Genomic DNA, 11,676 nt, shown 5'->3' on the forward strand with positions numbered 1-11,676 from the left:
CTTCTGTGGGACATATATATATATATATATATATATATATATATATATATATATATATATATATATATACACATCTCCACATATTTTTGTCCATACTAGGAATTCCCTTTAAATGACCTTCTTTTATGTACCACAGAAGAATATAAGTCATATATTATTTACGCAAGTAAATAACAACAGAATTTTTCAGTGAACTATCATTTCAAAAGCTTAAAGTGCAGTGCAGATGGCATTTAAAATTAGGACGATGACTGTATTATGTCAGAAATTTCATTTTTCAGTGTACTTTTTCTTTAAATCTGATGCTGACAGTTGTTCTGCACCTTTAAAATTGGGATTCTGAATTTAGACTTAATTCACACTCACAGGCACATGGTTTCCTCCTGAAATGGAAAGTTAACATACAGTCTCTGAATCATCAATCTCCTTGAGAGTACTGCATGTGCAGCTCTGTTGTCATGCAGGTAAAGGTGTGAGACAGTGAGAGAATGTGTCACTGCAGGAGGTTGTTAAAGGGAAAGTTCACCCAAAAATGAAAAACATGTCATTATTTTGTCATCGTGTCATTCCTAGGCCTGTTGCAATAATCTATATATCGACTTATCGCGCAATATATGTACATGACCTCAATCATTTTTGGTGACGCAATATATCGCCCATTATATTTACTTAAAAATTAATGTCACCATGTTTTGTAAATTCCACTTGCACCTGTGTCTTTTGCAGCTTCTCGTACATAATGTGGTGTAGTCATGAGGTGCTTGTTCAAATTTTAAAATATGCTTCTATAAAAAAAGTTTTATCTGCAGATATGGTCTTGTTTAGGGATCTGTGCCTTTGTGCATACGGACATCTGACTGCTGAATAGGGTTGGATATCGTTTGATTTTTTTTCCATACCGGTGCCAAATCGATACTTTTAAAACGGTTCCGGTGCCTGAACTGATACTTATTAAAAAATAAATAAATAAAAAATCCCCCCCAAAAATGATGGATTGGCCATTAGAATAGAAATAGAATAGAGAGTGCAAATGTTAGAGGGTCAAGTTTTTTAATAAAAAAAAAAAACAAGCAGATAAAATTTAGAAGAAGCATTAGAATAGAGAGTGCTAGAGTTAGAGGGTTAAATGAAGATGAAAGAGATGTGTTTTCAGCTGTTTCTTGAAAATATTAAGGACTCAGCTGCTCGGATTGAGCTGGGCAGTTCATTCCACCAGGAGGGAACAGTTAATGTAGAAGTCCATGAAAGTTTTATCATAGGTAGAATGCAAAATGTTTCAATACAAGCATTTCAGTCAAATGTAATTTATGCAATATTTCAAACCTTTAACCCACTTGGGAAAATCAACCTATGGCAACAGTTTAAAAGTAGCCCAATTCTGTGGAAAAAAACGCAGGCGTGGCAACCCTGCATCCAACAAGAGCTGCAGGAGTCAGCTTTGACTGATCACAGGTCGAGAATAAGGAGAGCTGACTGACAAGACCATGCTGGAGTATTTGCTGCTCAACAGATTCTGAGCTCATTGACAAATATCTGATCTTGTAAGATGTGCTCCCTTTACACAGAGTGCGTGTGATCGCGAAATTGAAAGTGAAAGTGAAAGTAAACAGCGCAAACGCTCATTCAAAAATATTTAAATACACCGCATCCTGAGAACAGCTCCCTGATGCGCCAAAATTATATACAATATAATGTATATAATTTCTAGCAATGGTCAGAGATTCAGCGGGAGTGGGAATAAGAAAACAGCCGAATCCCGGACATTTTGGGCAACTAAGAAATCCCGGCAGGACGCATTTTTGTAGGTCCAAAAAGAGGACATGTCCGGGGAAAAGAGGGCGCATGGTCACCCTAATTTATAATCTATTGCTAATCGATGTATTCTTTTTAAAGTAGCATATGGAACATATTTTCTGCCTCATTCTGTGACAAGAAGCCTCATCAGATCACAAAAGGAAGCATTTGACTGGTGTTGTGGAGTAAAAAGGTTATACTTTTCTCTTTTGTTGGACAACAGGTTTAGAAATGTGAATACAAGGGAGGTTTAGCTTTAGGCATTTTAATTTAAGCATGTTTAGCTTAGTTAACAGAAGGCTACCCGCTGCAGTACTGCTCCTCGGATGCTCTCATTTCCCGAGTTGTGCGTTTAAGTCGGAATGTGAAAACAACATGGACACTCGCGTTACTACAAAGATGTGCTGGATTTGTATTATTAGAGCTTTCCGACTTGAGTTCGCATGCATTTTCTCAGTCGGGAAATTATTTTTCACATGCGGTGCCAGTGATGATGCTTCTTACGTCCATTTCGGAAAACCAGAGGACAAATATTTCAATCGATCGCTCAGGCATGGCCCCAAAATGAGGCACCGAAATCTGCGTTTGGATTCGGTTATAGTACATACCAGTTACATAGGTACCAGTGCCATATTGGTACCGGGTTTCGGTACCCAACCCTACTACTGAGTAGTGATTGTGTTTTTCAGCAATAGTGTGCACCCTTAATTTACAGAGAAAAGAAGGTCAGGGAAAAATCTGTAGATGGAAAAAGCTCCATACGAATTCTTTGTGCATTTTTCTTTTTTTCTACTTGTTACTTTGCGCACGCAGTGAGAAGATTTGTGCGTGCGCTCATCCGAAACGTGCAAACCCGCGCCTCAGAACGCGTGCAAATATTAAGCTTTCTCTGAAGTATTGTGTTTAAATGGACAAATTCACACAAAAATTATGTCAAAATGCCCATCTTGGTAAGTATCCTATAGCAAACATAGCCGGCTGAACATACTGTATCAGTGCACTGGATCAGTGCATTCTCTTAAAGTGACAGTACTTAATATTAATTAAACAGCAACAACAAATAAATCACACACTGCTCTTGATTGAATAGCTTTTGTAACTTTAATAAAGATTAATCTTTAATTTATACAGTCAAATATGCAATGCTGTTTTACATTTCATTACTTTATTCAATTTCTGTACCTGAAAACTAATGTTAGACCTACCTAAAAAAAAAAAAACTGAAAATCACTGTTTATTTTATTTGTATCTTTACTCTATTGTATTTATTTGTGTTGTTGCTTGTAGTTAGATAGATCATTACCAGTTTCTTTATTTTTTTTGACAGTATAGTTTTTGCCTAAACATAGCACATACCAAACCACACCGAAACCGTGACTCTAAAACCCTGATACAAACCGAACCATGAGTAAGTTTAACCATTCCACCCCTATTAAATATACTAATAAATCAAGTGCATACATAATTATTTGGCATGTCATAAATACGAATTACTATATTGCAAATACATCGATTTTAACTATTAATTTGCTTACTAGACCGAACACGCAAGATACCTTCATCCGCCACTGGATACCTTCCTTGGACCAGGTGCGCGGACCTTACACTTGCTTAAGATGTCCAAATACGACATAATGTTACTATTTTTGGATCATAAAGCATTGCAAGCTTTCATTTTGCACACTCAGCAAACAACAAATCTTCACGCAGTGAGCATCAGAAGCCAAAGAGAGCATACGTCATTTCTGCACTTCCTCAAAATACAGTGTTTGGCAGTCACAGAGCACTTCCTGTTTAAAGCTACAGGCCAGAACTGCTAAAGTGGCCTTGGGAATCATCTTTGCGTTCATTACTAAAGGCTCAGCTTCAGAATGCACTGTTGGAGAATGAAACTGCTGCCTGTCACGGCACAGAGAGCTGTATGGTCTCGCTTTTTTGCACAACCTCAAGCAGCCTGTCATTTAACACCAAACCAAATCACAGCTTCAGTAGCACAGAAGAGAGAAACACTGACAACGTGAATGTTTTAGGCTTAAAATAGCAAGAATGCTGAAAATACAAAGTAACACACTACTTTAAACTCCAGAGATCTGTTTGAACAAGACGGATGTTCAAGGGAGAAAAATAATGACATCTTTTAGTTTAACCATTTCAGGTTTCTAAATGTAGCCAGACAACAGGAAAATAATCGGACTAACTCAACCGAAACCAGGTATAAACTTCAAATGGGAAAAAAATGTTTTGGGATATATATATCCAATTGCGCTTGATCCAAACATTAAATAATGTATTAAAAAGAAGAATTGTTTATATACAGTAAATTACTATCATATTACATAACTTATTATATAAGTTATTAACTTATTAAATAAATTATTACAGTCAGAACACAATAACGCTGAACTTAAAGGAATAGTTCACCCAAAAAATCACTGAAAATGTATTCACCCACAGGCCATCCAAGATGTACAGTAGGCCCGTCGCAATAATCAATATTTCGACAATATATCGCACAATGTATGTACATGGCCTCAATCATTTTTGGTGACGCAATATATCACTCCATTATATTTACTCAAAAATTAATGTCACCATGCTTTGTAAATTCCACTTGCGCCTGTGTCTTTTGCAGCTTCTCGTACATAACGTGGTGTAGACATGAGGTGCTAGTTCAAATAAAAAAAATGCTTCTACAAAAAAAAGTTTCATCTGCAGATATGGTCTTGTTTAGGGATCTGTGCCTTTGTGCATACGGACATCTGACGAAGTAGTGATTGTGTTTTTCAGCAATAGTGTGCACCCTTAATTTACAGAGAAAAGAAGGTCAGGGAAAAATCTGTAGATGGAAAAGTCTCCATACAAGTCTTTTTTTCTACTTGTTACTTTGCACTTTTTGTTAGAAAATGTTTATTTACTGTTTATTCAGGTTTTTTTAAGGTATCTAATATTTTGATACTTAATTTCCATGATCTAAATATTCTTAAAAATTAAAAGTTTGTTGTCATTTGGAAGTGTGTAGGCAAGGGCTGAACGATTAATTGCATTTGCGATAATATCGCGATATGAAATAACGCAATTTTTCAATTGCAGAGGCTGCGATTACACGGTCACGTGACACGCGAGAGTAAAGAGGTGTGTTCGACTTGAAGATCAGATCGGTGTAAGTGAGTGAGTGACGTGACATGTGGCCAAGTACGGTGACCCATACTTGGAATTAGTGCTCTGCATTTTAACCCATCCAAAGTGCACACACACAGCAGTGAACACACACACACCGTGAACACACACCGTGAACACACACCCGGAGCAGTGGGCAGCCATTTATGCTGCGGCGCCCGGGGAGCAGTTGGGGGTTCGGTGCCTTGCTCAAGGGCACCTCAGTCGTGGTATTGAAGGTGGGAGAGAGCGCTGTACATTCACTCCCCCCCCACCTACAATCCCTGCCGGTACGAGACTCGAACCCACAACCTTTGGGTTACGAGTCCGACTCTCTAACCATTAGGCCACGACTTCGCCGTGTATGACATCAAAGTACGGCGAGAGAAAGCATAAGGAGACGTCTGCTCTCTTATAGCTCTCGCAGTACTTTGATGACACATACCCATCGGTCTAAGCAGCGCTGCTTCAAGTCGAGCGCGGGCCATCAGCAGAAAAAGAAAATAAATAAAACGGTAAACAGCCAAAGGACGTAACTTAGAATGGGAGATGGATCGGTTTGTGAAAGGGAAGGCAGCACCCAAGCAGGTGCTGGTCATTCAAAAGCTAAATGCAGAAAATATGATGAGGCATATCTTGCTCTCGGCTTCACTACGCTACAGTTGTCGCGTTGCGCCGCAACAGCTCTACACTGGATGCGGCAAAGCGACCGTTGCAAATGTCGTGCCGCATCCAGTGTACACAGCGTCACTGATTATAATGGTTTCTACTGTATTTTGCCGCTCGCATCCGGTGTAGACACGGTGTTTAATGTCGTTGGTGAGGAGGAAAGCTTGTGTGTGTCCTATGCCTTAGCGGACAGCATGAAACCCACAAAAAATAAATAAATAACAGCGAGAGAATAATAATAATAATAAGTTATTCTCTCTATGCTATTTTTAAATGTTTAAAGTGATGCAGGTGTTTTTTTCCCTGTCAATGTCATTCATATCAATTCATGCATCACCTAATTTCATCGTAACATATAGGCCTGGACTACAGAAAAGAACATTTATGTTTAATCTATCTAATAGTGTGTTGGTCATACTATACAATGATTTATAGCTTGTCTTTGTTGAATAATACAGAACATAAAGAGCTTTAAAAAAATAATTGCATATTAAATCGCAATCGCAATATTGGTAAAAAAAATCACAATTAGATTATTTTCCAAAATCGTTCAGCCCTAGTGTAGGCCTTCTTGCATTATTATGCTGTTACATTATGATTATATATTCAGTGGCATAAAATGGTCTTTAAAATTACAATAATATCGCTTATCGCAATTATTTCTGGGACAATATATCGCACAACAAAAAGTTGTTATCGTGACAGGCCTAATGTACAGTATATGAGTTTGTGTCTTCATTGGAACAGATTTGGAGAAATACAGCATTACTTCACTTACTCACCAATGGATCCACTGCAGTGAATGGGTGCCATCAGAATGAGAGTTAAAACAGCTGAAAAAAACATCACAATAATCCAGAAGAATATAGACAACTCCAGTCTACCAATATCTTGTGGAGTGAAGAGCTTTATGTTTGTAATAAACAAATCTACCATTAAGACATTTTAACTTTAAACCATCGCTTCTGGTCAAAATACCATTCCATAATCCATACTTTTCCACATTTCCATTAAAAAAGTTAATCTCCTGTTGTCCTTTGACATCAAAAACCACTGACATGAATCTGAATCCTATACATTTAAAACAGAGTTTGATGATGGCTTCAGTTAGGACAATGTAATGCATATCCCAAAACTAGAATGGGCATGAACATGTTTATGCAAGACTTTATGTTTATGCAACAAACTGCTTTCACTAAGTTAAGTTAGCAACATGAGAAGAAAGCTTTCTTGGCATATTTTTAGACATGTTGGAAAGACAAAACATGTCAATTATTTAGTGAGGTTCCATGTTGAGTAGCATAACTTCTTTAGTCAGCTGACTCAGTCTATTTCTCCGACAGGACTCACAAGCTTCTCGCTGTTATGGTAACTAAATGCCACTTTTAATATGTGCAGAACTGTATTTGGAATAAACGCGATACACTTCTTTGCATTTAAACAGCGACATGGATAAGAAAAGCTTTGCGCAGTGCTAAAACGTATAGGAAACAAGACTGAATTAAGATGAGTAAAGATAAAGCAAATGAAAATTGTGGCAGTGGCTCAAATCCAATGCATTAAAACACACAGGAAATGACCAGGGCTGATAGTACAGAGGGATACATAGCTGGGGGTTAGAAAGAGAAAGAGAGGAAAAGAAGGTCAAAACTCAGATGAAATCTTTAGCAGTTTTGAACTCATATTCTGCTGAAGGGCTACAACAACTATGTTCAAAGTTCAAAAGTTATTGAAAGCTAAAAGTATGCTGAAATATAAACACATAATTCAAGATTAGAAATCAATTTATATTTCAATATAGAATTAGACTAGAAAGCAGTTGGTCAGAGAATGAATCTGAAGGCCTTGCACATGAACAACAGCCTGCTCATCTGGCTACATTCACTTAAAATCATGCATCAGGAATGATGAAGCACTTAATAAATAATTCCTTAATGCAATGGATGACCGTCATTATAATGGAGACAGCGAGAAAAAAACTACGAGACCAACTTGCTAGCAGCACACTTGCTGAAGAACAGTGATTCTCTCACATACTCCGTCTCTCGCTGCTTCTTTGACAGTGTTGTAACTCTCGCAGTCTGTAAAACAGCTGAAATCTCTCCAGCACTGTTTAAACCCCTCACACGAGAGGACTAACGGATTTAGAAGACACCCCGCCAGCTGACAAACAGAGAGAAAGCCTAGAGAGAACACCACGGCCTGTTTCTGCACAACGTACTAAAGTGTTTTATCATGTTTTTTGACTATAGACTCAAATCTGGATGCTGTATCCTTCATGTTACCACTGTAAGAACAAGAAGTTTGAAGCACTATGGAACACAACATGTTCATTCAGCCAGGGGCGTTTTATGAGGAAGAAATGGAGCAAGCGCCTCCTCAAAATTCAGAAAAGAATATAATTGACAGTACAAAAATAAAACTGAACGAATATGACGCAATATGCTATGACTGGCCAATTAAGCAGTCAGTGCAATAATACCTGTCTCTCATTCTCACAATCAGTCCGTAAAATCAGCCTGAATCAGACATACTGGTGTAAACAAATGAATTAAGTACAGAGTAAACAGCTCACCCACTCATACATCACCACTTTAGGTCAGAGAAAAAATGAACTTAAAAAGATGACCTGAACAGGTTTTTAGTGAGCACTCTGCTCAGTTACTTTAAGTGAGACCATCATAACACCTGCAGTTTTTACAGTGAACTGGTTGACTAATGGTCCAAAAGAAGGCAAAAAATGTGTTAAAAATTTAGATTAATGACTTGAAAAAGTGCTAATACAAAAAAAATCTAAATTAACAGTTTATTAAGTCAGAAATAATATTTAATAATGACTGAATCAAGCTAAATACATTAATTTATACCAACAAAACTTTTTTTATGGGTCAAATCAGGTCGAAATAGTTCTTTATTGCAAGGTAATAATTATGTCACCACTTTTTACAGTGGAGTATTGGTTTCTTGTGGACAGTGTAACGTAAATGCTCTGCAGAAACTGGGCAAAAATCAATTGATTAATTTATACCAGTCTTCAAATTAAATAAAATGGATAAAAAAGAAATAAAAACGGGACTTTGCCTCCTTACTGTGAAGTCACACCACTAGCTTTAGTGTATTCAAACAGGTTATAGGCTACCAACTCAACAGGACAGCAGCAAGCTTCAAAACTGTCATTCAACTGTAAACTGTTTGAATATACAACAGTCATGTCCATATGTACAGCTGTATACATACTGAGTCAGTACTACACTTGTTTTCAATTGCAGCATTACTGTGTTGAGGGAACTTGTGACCTACAAGTCATTGCCAAGAGCATGCATTCAAAAACCGAGACCACTACACAAGCTCAGAAACTCTGTACAGGTATTCGCGTAATAACCCATGATTTAAAGGCATCGCTGGCTGTTTTTAGCAGTGTTTTCCTCTTGACTCGTTGGCCTCAAGCGTTTTCTCTGCGGCTAAAAGATGCGCTTCCATTTACAATGAACAGAGGAATCGCGAGCACGCATTTGGCACGATTTTTTTTTTTACTGTACGTTGTTTTTCAGGTGATGCCTCAAACAGGGTCATTTAAACAAACGAACCTAACAAATCCATTCAAATCCAGTAAGCACGGGAAAACAAACCACATTTTCTAACCAGTCGTGTCACAAAGAAAGGAGTCGCAACATTGCGTCTTACCAATACACAAGCTTGTTATGAAGAATCGCTGGAGTCTTATCCGACGCACAGTTGATGCACCACATTGTTGCGAGAAACACGTCCTGATGCGCAAGCGCTATTTCATTTGATCGCTAATTTGGCTCGAGCGCTGACAACGTCCCTCACGGCGGGCGCGCGGAGTAGATTGGCTTTAAAAGGCATGATTTGCGATTTCATGTGCTGTCATTAGCGAGGAGATGATGAAAAGCTCCTTCTCTCATCCTTGGCCACTCTCCTCCTCCTCCCCTCTCGTTCCATCTCTCTCTCTCTCTCCCCCCCCCAATCCTTTGACTCTTTTCAGGCTCGTGCAGCCAGCGTGACACAGCAGTAAGGGTGCAAAAACGTGTCTGCCAGCAGAGCCTGGCAAACCGCTTCCTGTTCGCAGCACATGATCCGCACCTCAGGCATCATTGCTTCGACTCATCTGACAGGCTCTGTTCGGTGCCATTATATCAATCAGCGTGTCATGTGACATAATCTGTGTGAGTCACATCTCGATTCGTCGCGCGGTCCAGGGGAACCATATGGTGTCAATCTGGTGATCAACTCTATCACGCAGTTCGAGCCACTTCACAAAGTGCATTACTAAAAATAAAGGTTCCAAAAGGTCGTTTTTGCAGAACCATTCTGGGTCCCAAAAGAACCTTTCAGTGAACAGTTAAACAATTAAAAGGACCATTGTGAAGAACATTTTCATAATCCAAAGAACCATTTATCACTATAAATTGTGCATTGGAAAGGTTCCCCCAGACCTTGTAACGCCACTTCCCCCTGCCCCTCTGGAGGTCTGTGCACGCCCCTGGAACCAGATGCCAATAAATAAACTTTTTTAATAGAGTGGATAAACAAGAGATAACTCCCTGTTTCTCTCCTCATTTTGCACATCCAAGTTTAATTCATGTTTTTCTTGTTGTCAGTGGACTTATAATGAAGCACGCTGAGAGAGACTTTTCAACCCACTCTGTTGTGACAACAGTCTCTTCTCTGTATCTTGAGCCTTCTCATCTTGACAATGGCCCACTCTGCCTCCATCTTTCACATGGACATCAAAACACAGGAGAGATTTGTGATATTTCTCTCTCTCTCTGTGTGTCTCCATCTCTCTCCCTGGCCTCAGGACAGCTTTATATAATTCATCATATTCCATGTTAGCCACCAGTTTGATGCCTCCTCCCCATGTTTGTCATCTGTCTCATTCTTCAGCACAAGCTGCTCAGTGTTCTGTTCACTTCATCTCTCCTGTGTCACTTTCTCTTTTTTTTCAGGGTTCTTACGGTCATGATAAACATGGAAGTATCAGGCCAGGGAATATTAAACATGTCATTTCCAAGCTGGGAAAAGTTTATGTCCAGTTCTCTGACTATGCTCTGCATGGAGAATCCTGTATTTCTTTTTGGATACTGCACAAATACTTACTGGTAAAATATCATCAATCTTATGATTGGTACCTAGCATTACAAATTAAAATCCTCCTGGCAATCTTTATAAAATAATAAAAAAATACTTATGCAGTAAATCACAAACAACTGAAAAAGTTATAGAAATTCATTGGTTAAAAAAAAATGTTAGAACGTGTGACAGTAAAACATAATTAGTTCAAATTCACAGTTCATACAAAACCATTTAAAGTGCAACTGTCTTACGCCTGTTTTAATCAGAATATAGCATCATCTTTTTTGATTCATGTCCACAAAACTGGACTTTAATTTTAATCTGGGCATGTCCAGCCCAAATTAATTCTAGGGGAATTCTCAATGTTTTCATTAACATTAAAAAGAAACTAAAATTATGGTCTAGATTTGCAAAGGTCCCATGACCTATATTTTGCCATTCATCACACTCTTGTGTGTTATTTTTAAGGACATGAATGAGAATGAATAAGTTAGCTAAATTAAGCTAAATTACTGTCCAAAAATGCAAAAATGCATCATAATAAATGGCAAGAGCATTGATAACATGCAGAAATATATTGAAATACTTCAATAGCAATTCAATTTCAGAATAAAATACAGAGTTTTCCAGATTATGCACCTTAATTGCATAATTATGCCCATGTAAACAAGTTCTATGTTCTACTATTTATATTTTCAAATAAACGGCCAAAAATTGCCAGTGGATATGAGAAATGGGGTTGCATTTTATTTTGTGATTTCACTGAAAGCCTCAGATGATTGATAGAGCACCTGAAAGCATAACTGACAGATCACTTGATGGATTTTTAGGAAGTCCCATTAAACAAGGTTTAGAATCACTTATTTGTGGTTCATTGAACATGCTGGATGATTGCACATTTACATTCTTTCTCCCAACCTCCTGTGATGGCAAACAAAATAATATAGTCACGCTTCATTT

At 38.1% G+C, this 11,676-nt stretch overlaps 1 protein-coding gene across 1 annotated transcript in view; it reads right to left on the minus strand.

Annotated features, from left to right (window-relative positions):
- Positions 1-9,563, minus strand: part of LOC107550097 (IQ motif and SEC7 domain-containing protein 2-like) — a 15,937-nt gene extending 6,374 nt beyond the window's left edge. Inside the window, exon 1 of the mRNA XM_016231327.1 lies at positions 9,304-9,563. Coding sequence (XP_016086813.1) covers positions 9,304-9,368 — 65 coding nt within the window. The 5' untranslated portion in view covers positions 9,369-9,563. The remainder of the gene's footprint in view (positions 1-9,303) is intronic.
- Between the last annotated feature and the right edge of the window lie 2,113 nt (positions 9,564-11,676).

The sequence above is a fragment of the Sinocyclocheilus grahami genome, unplaced genomic scaffold, assembly GCF_001515645.1.
Source record: "Sinocyclocheilus grahami isolate Dianchi unplaced genomic scaffold, SAMN03320097.WGS_v1.1 scaffold16.1, whole genome shotgun sequence".
Lineage (NCBI taxonomy): Eukaryota > Metazoa > Chordata > Actinopteri > Cypriniformes > Cyprinidae > Sinocyclocheilus > Sinocyclocheilus grahami.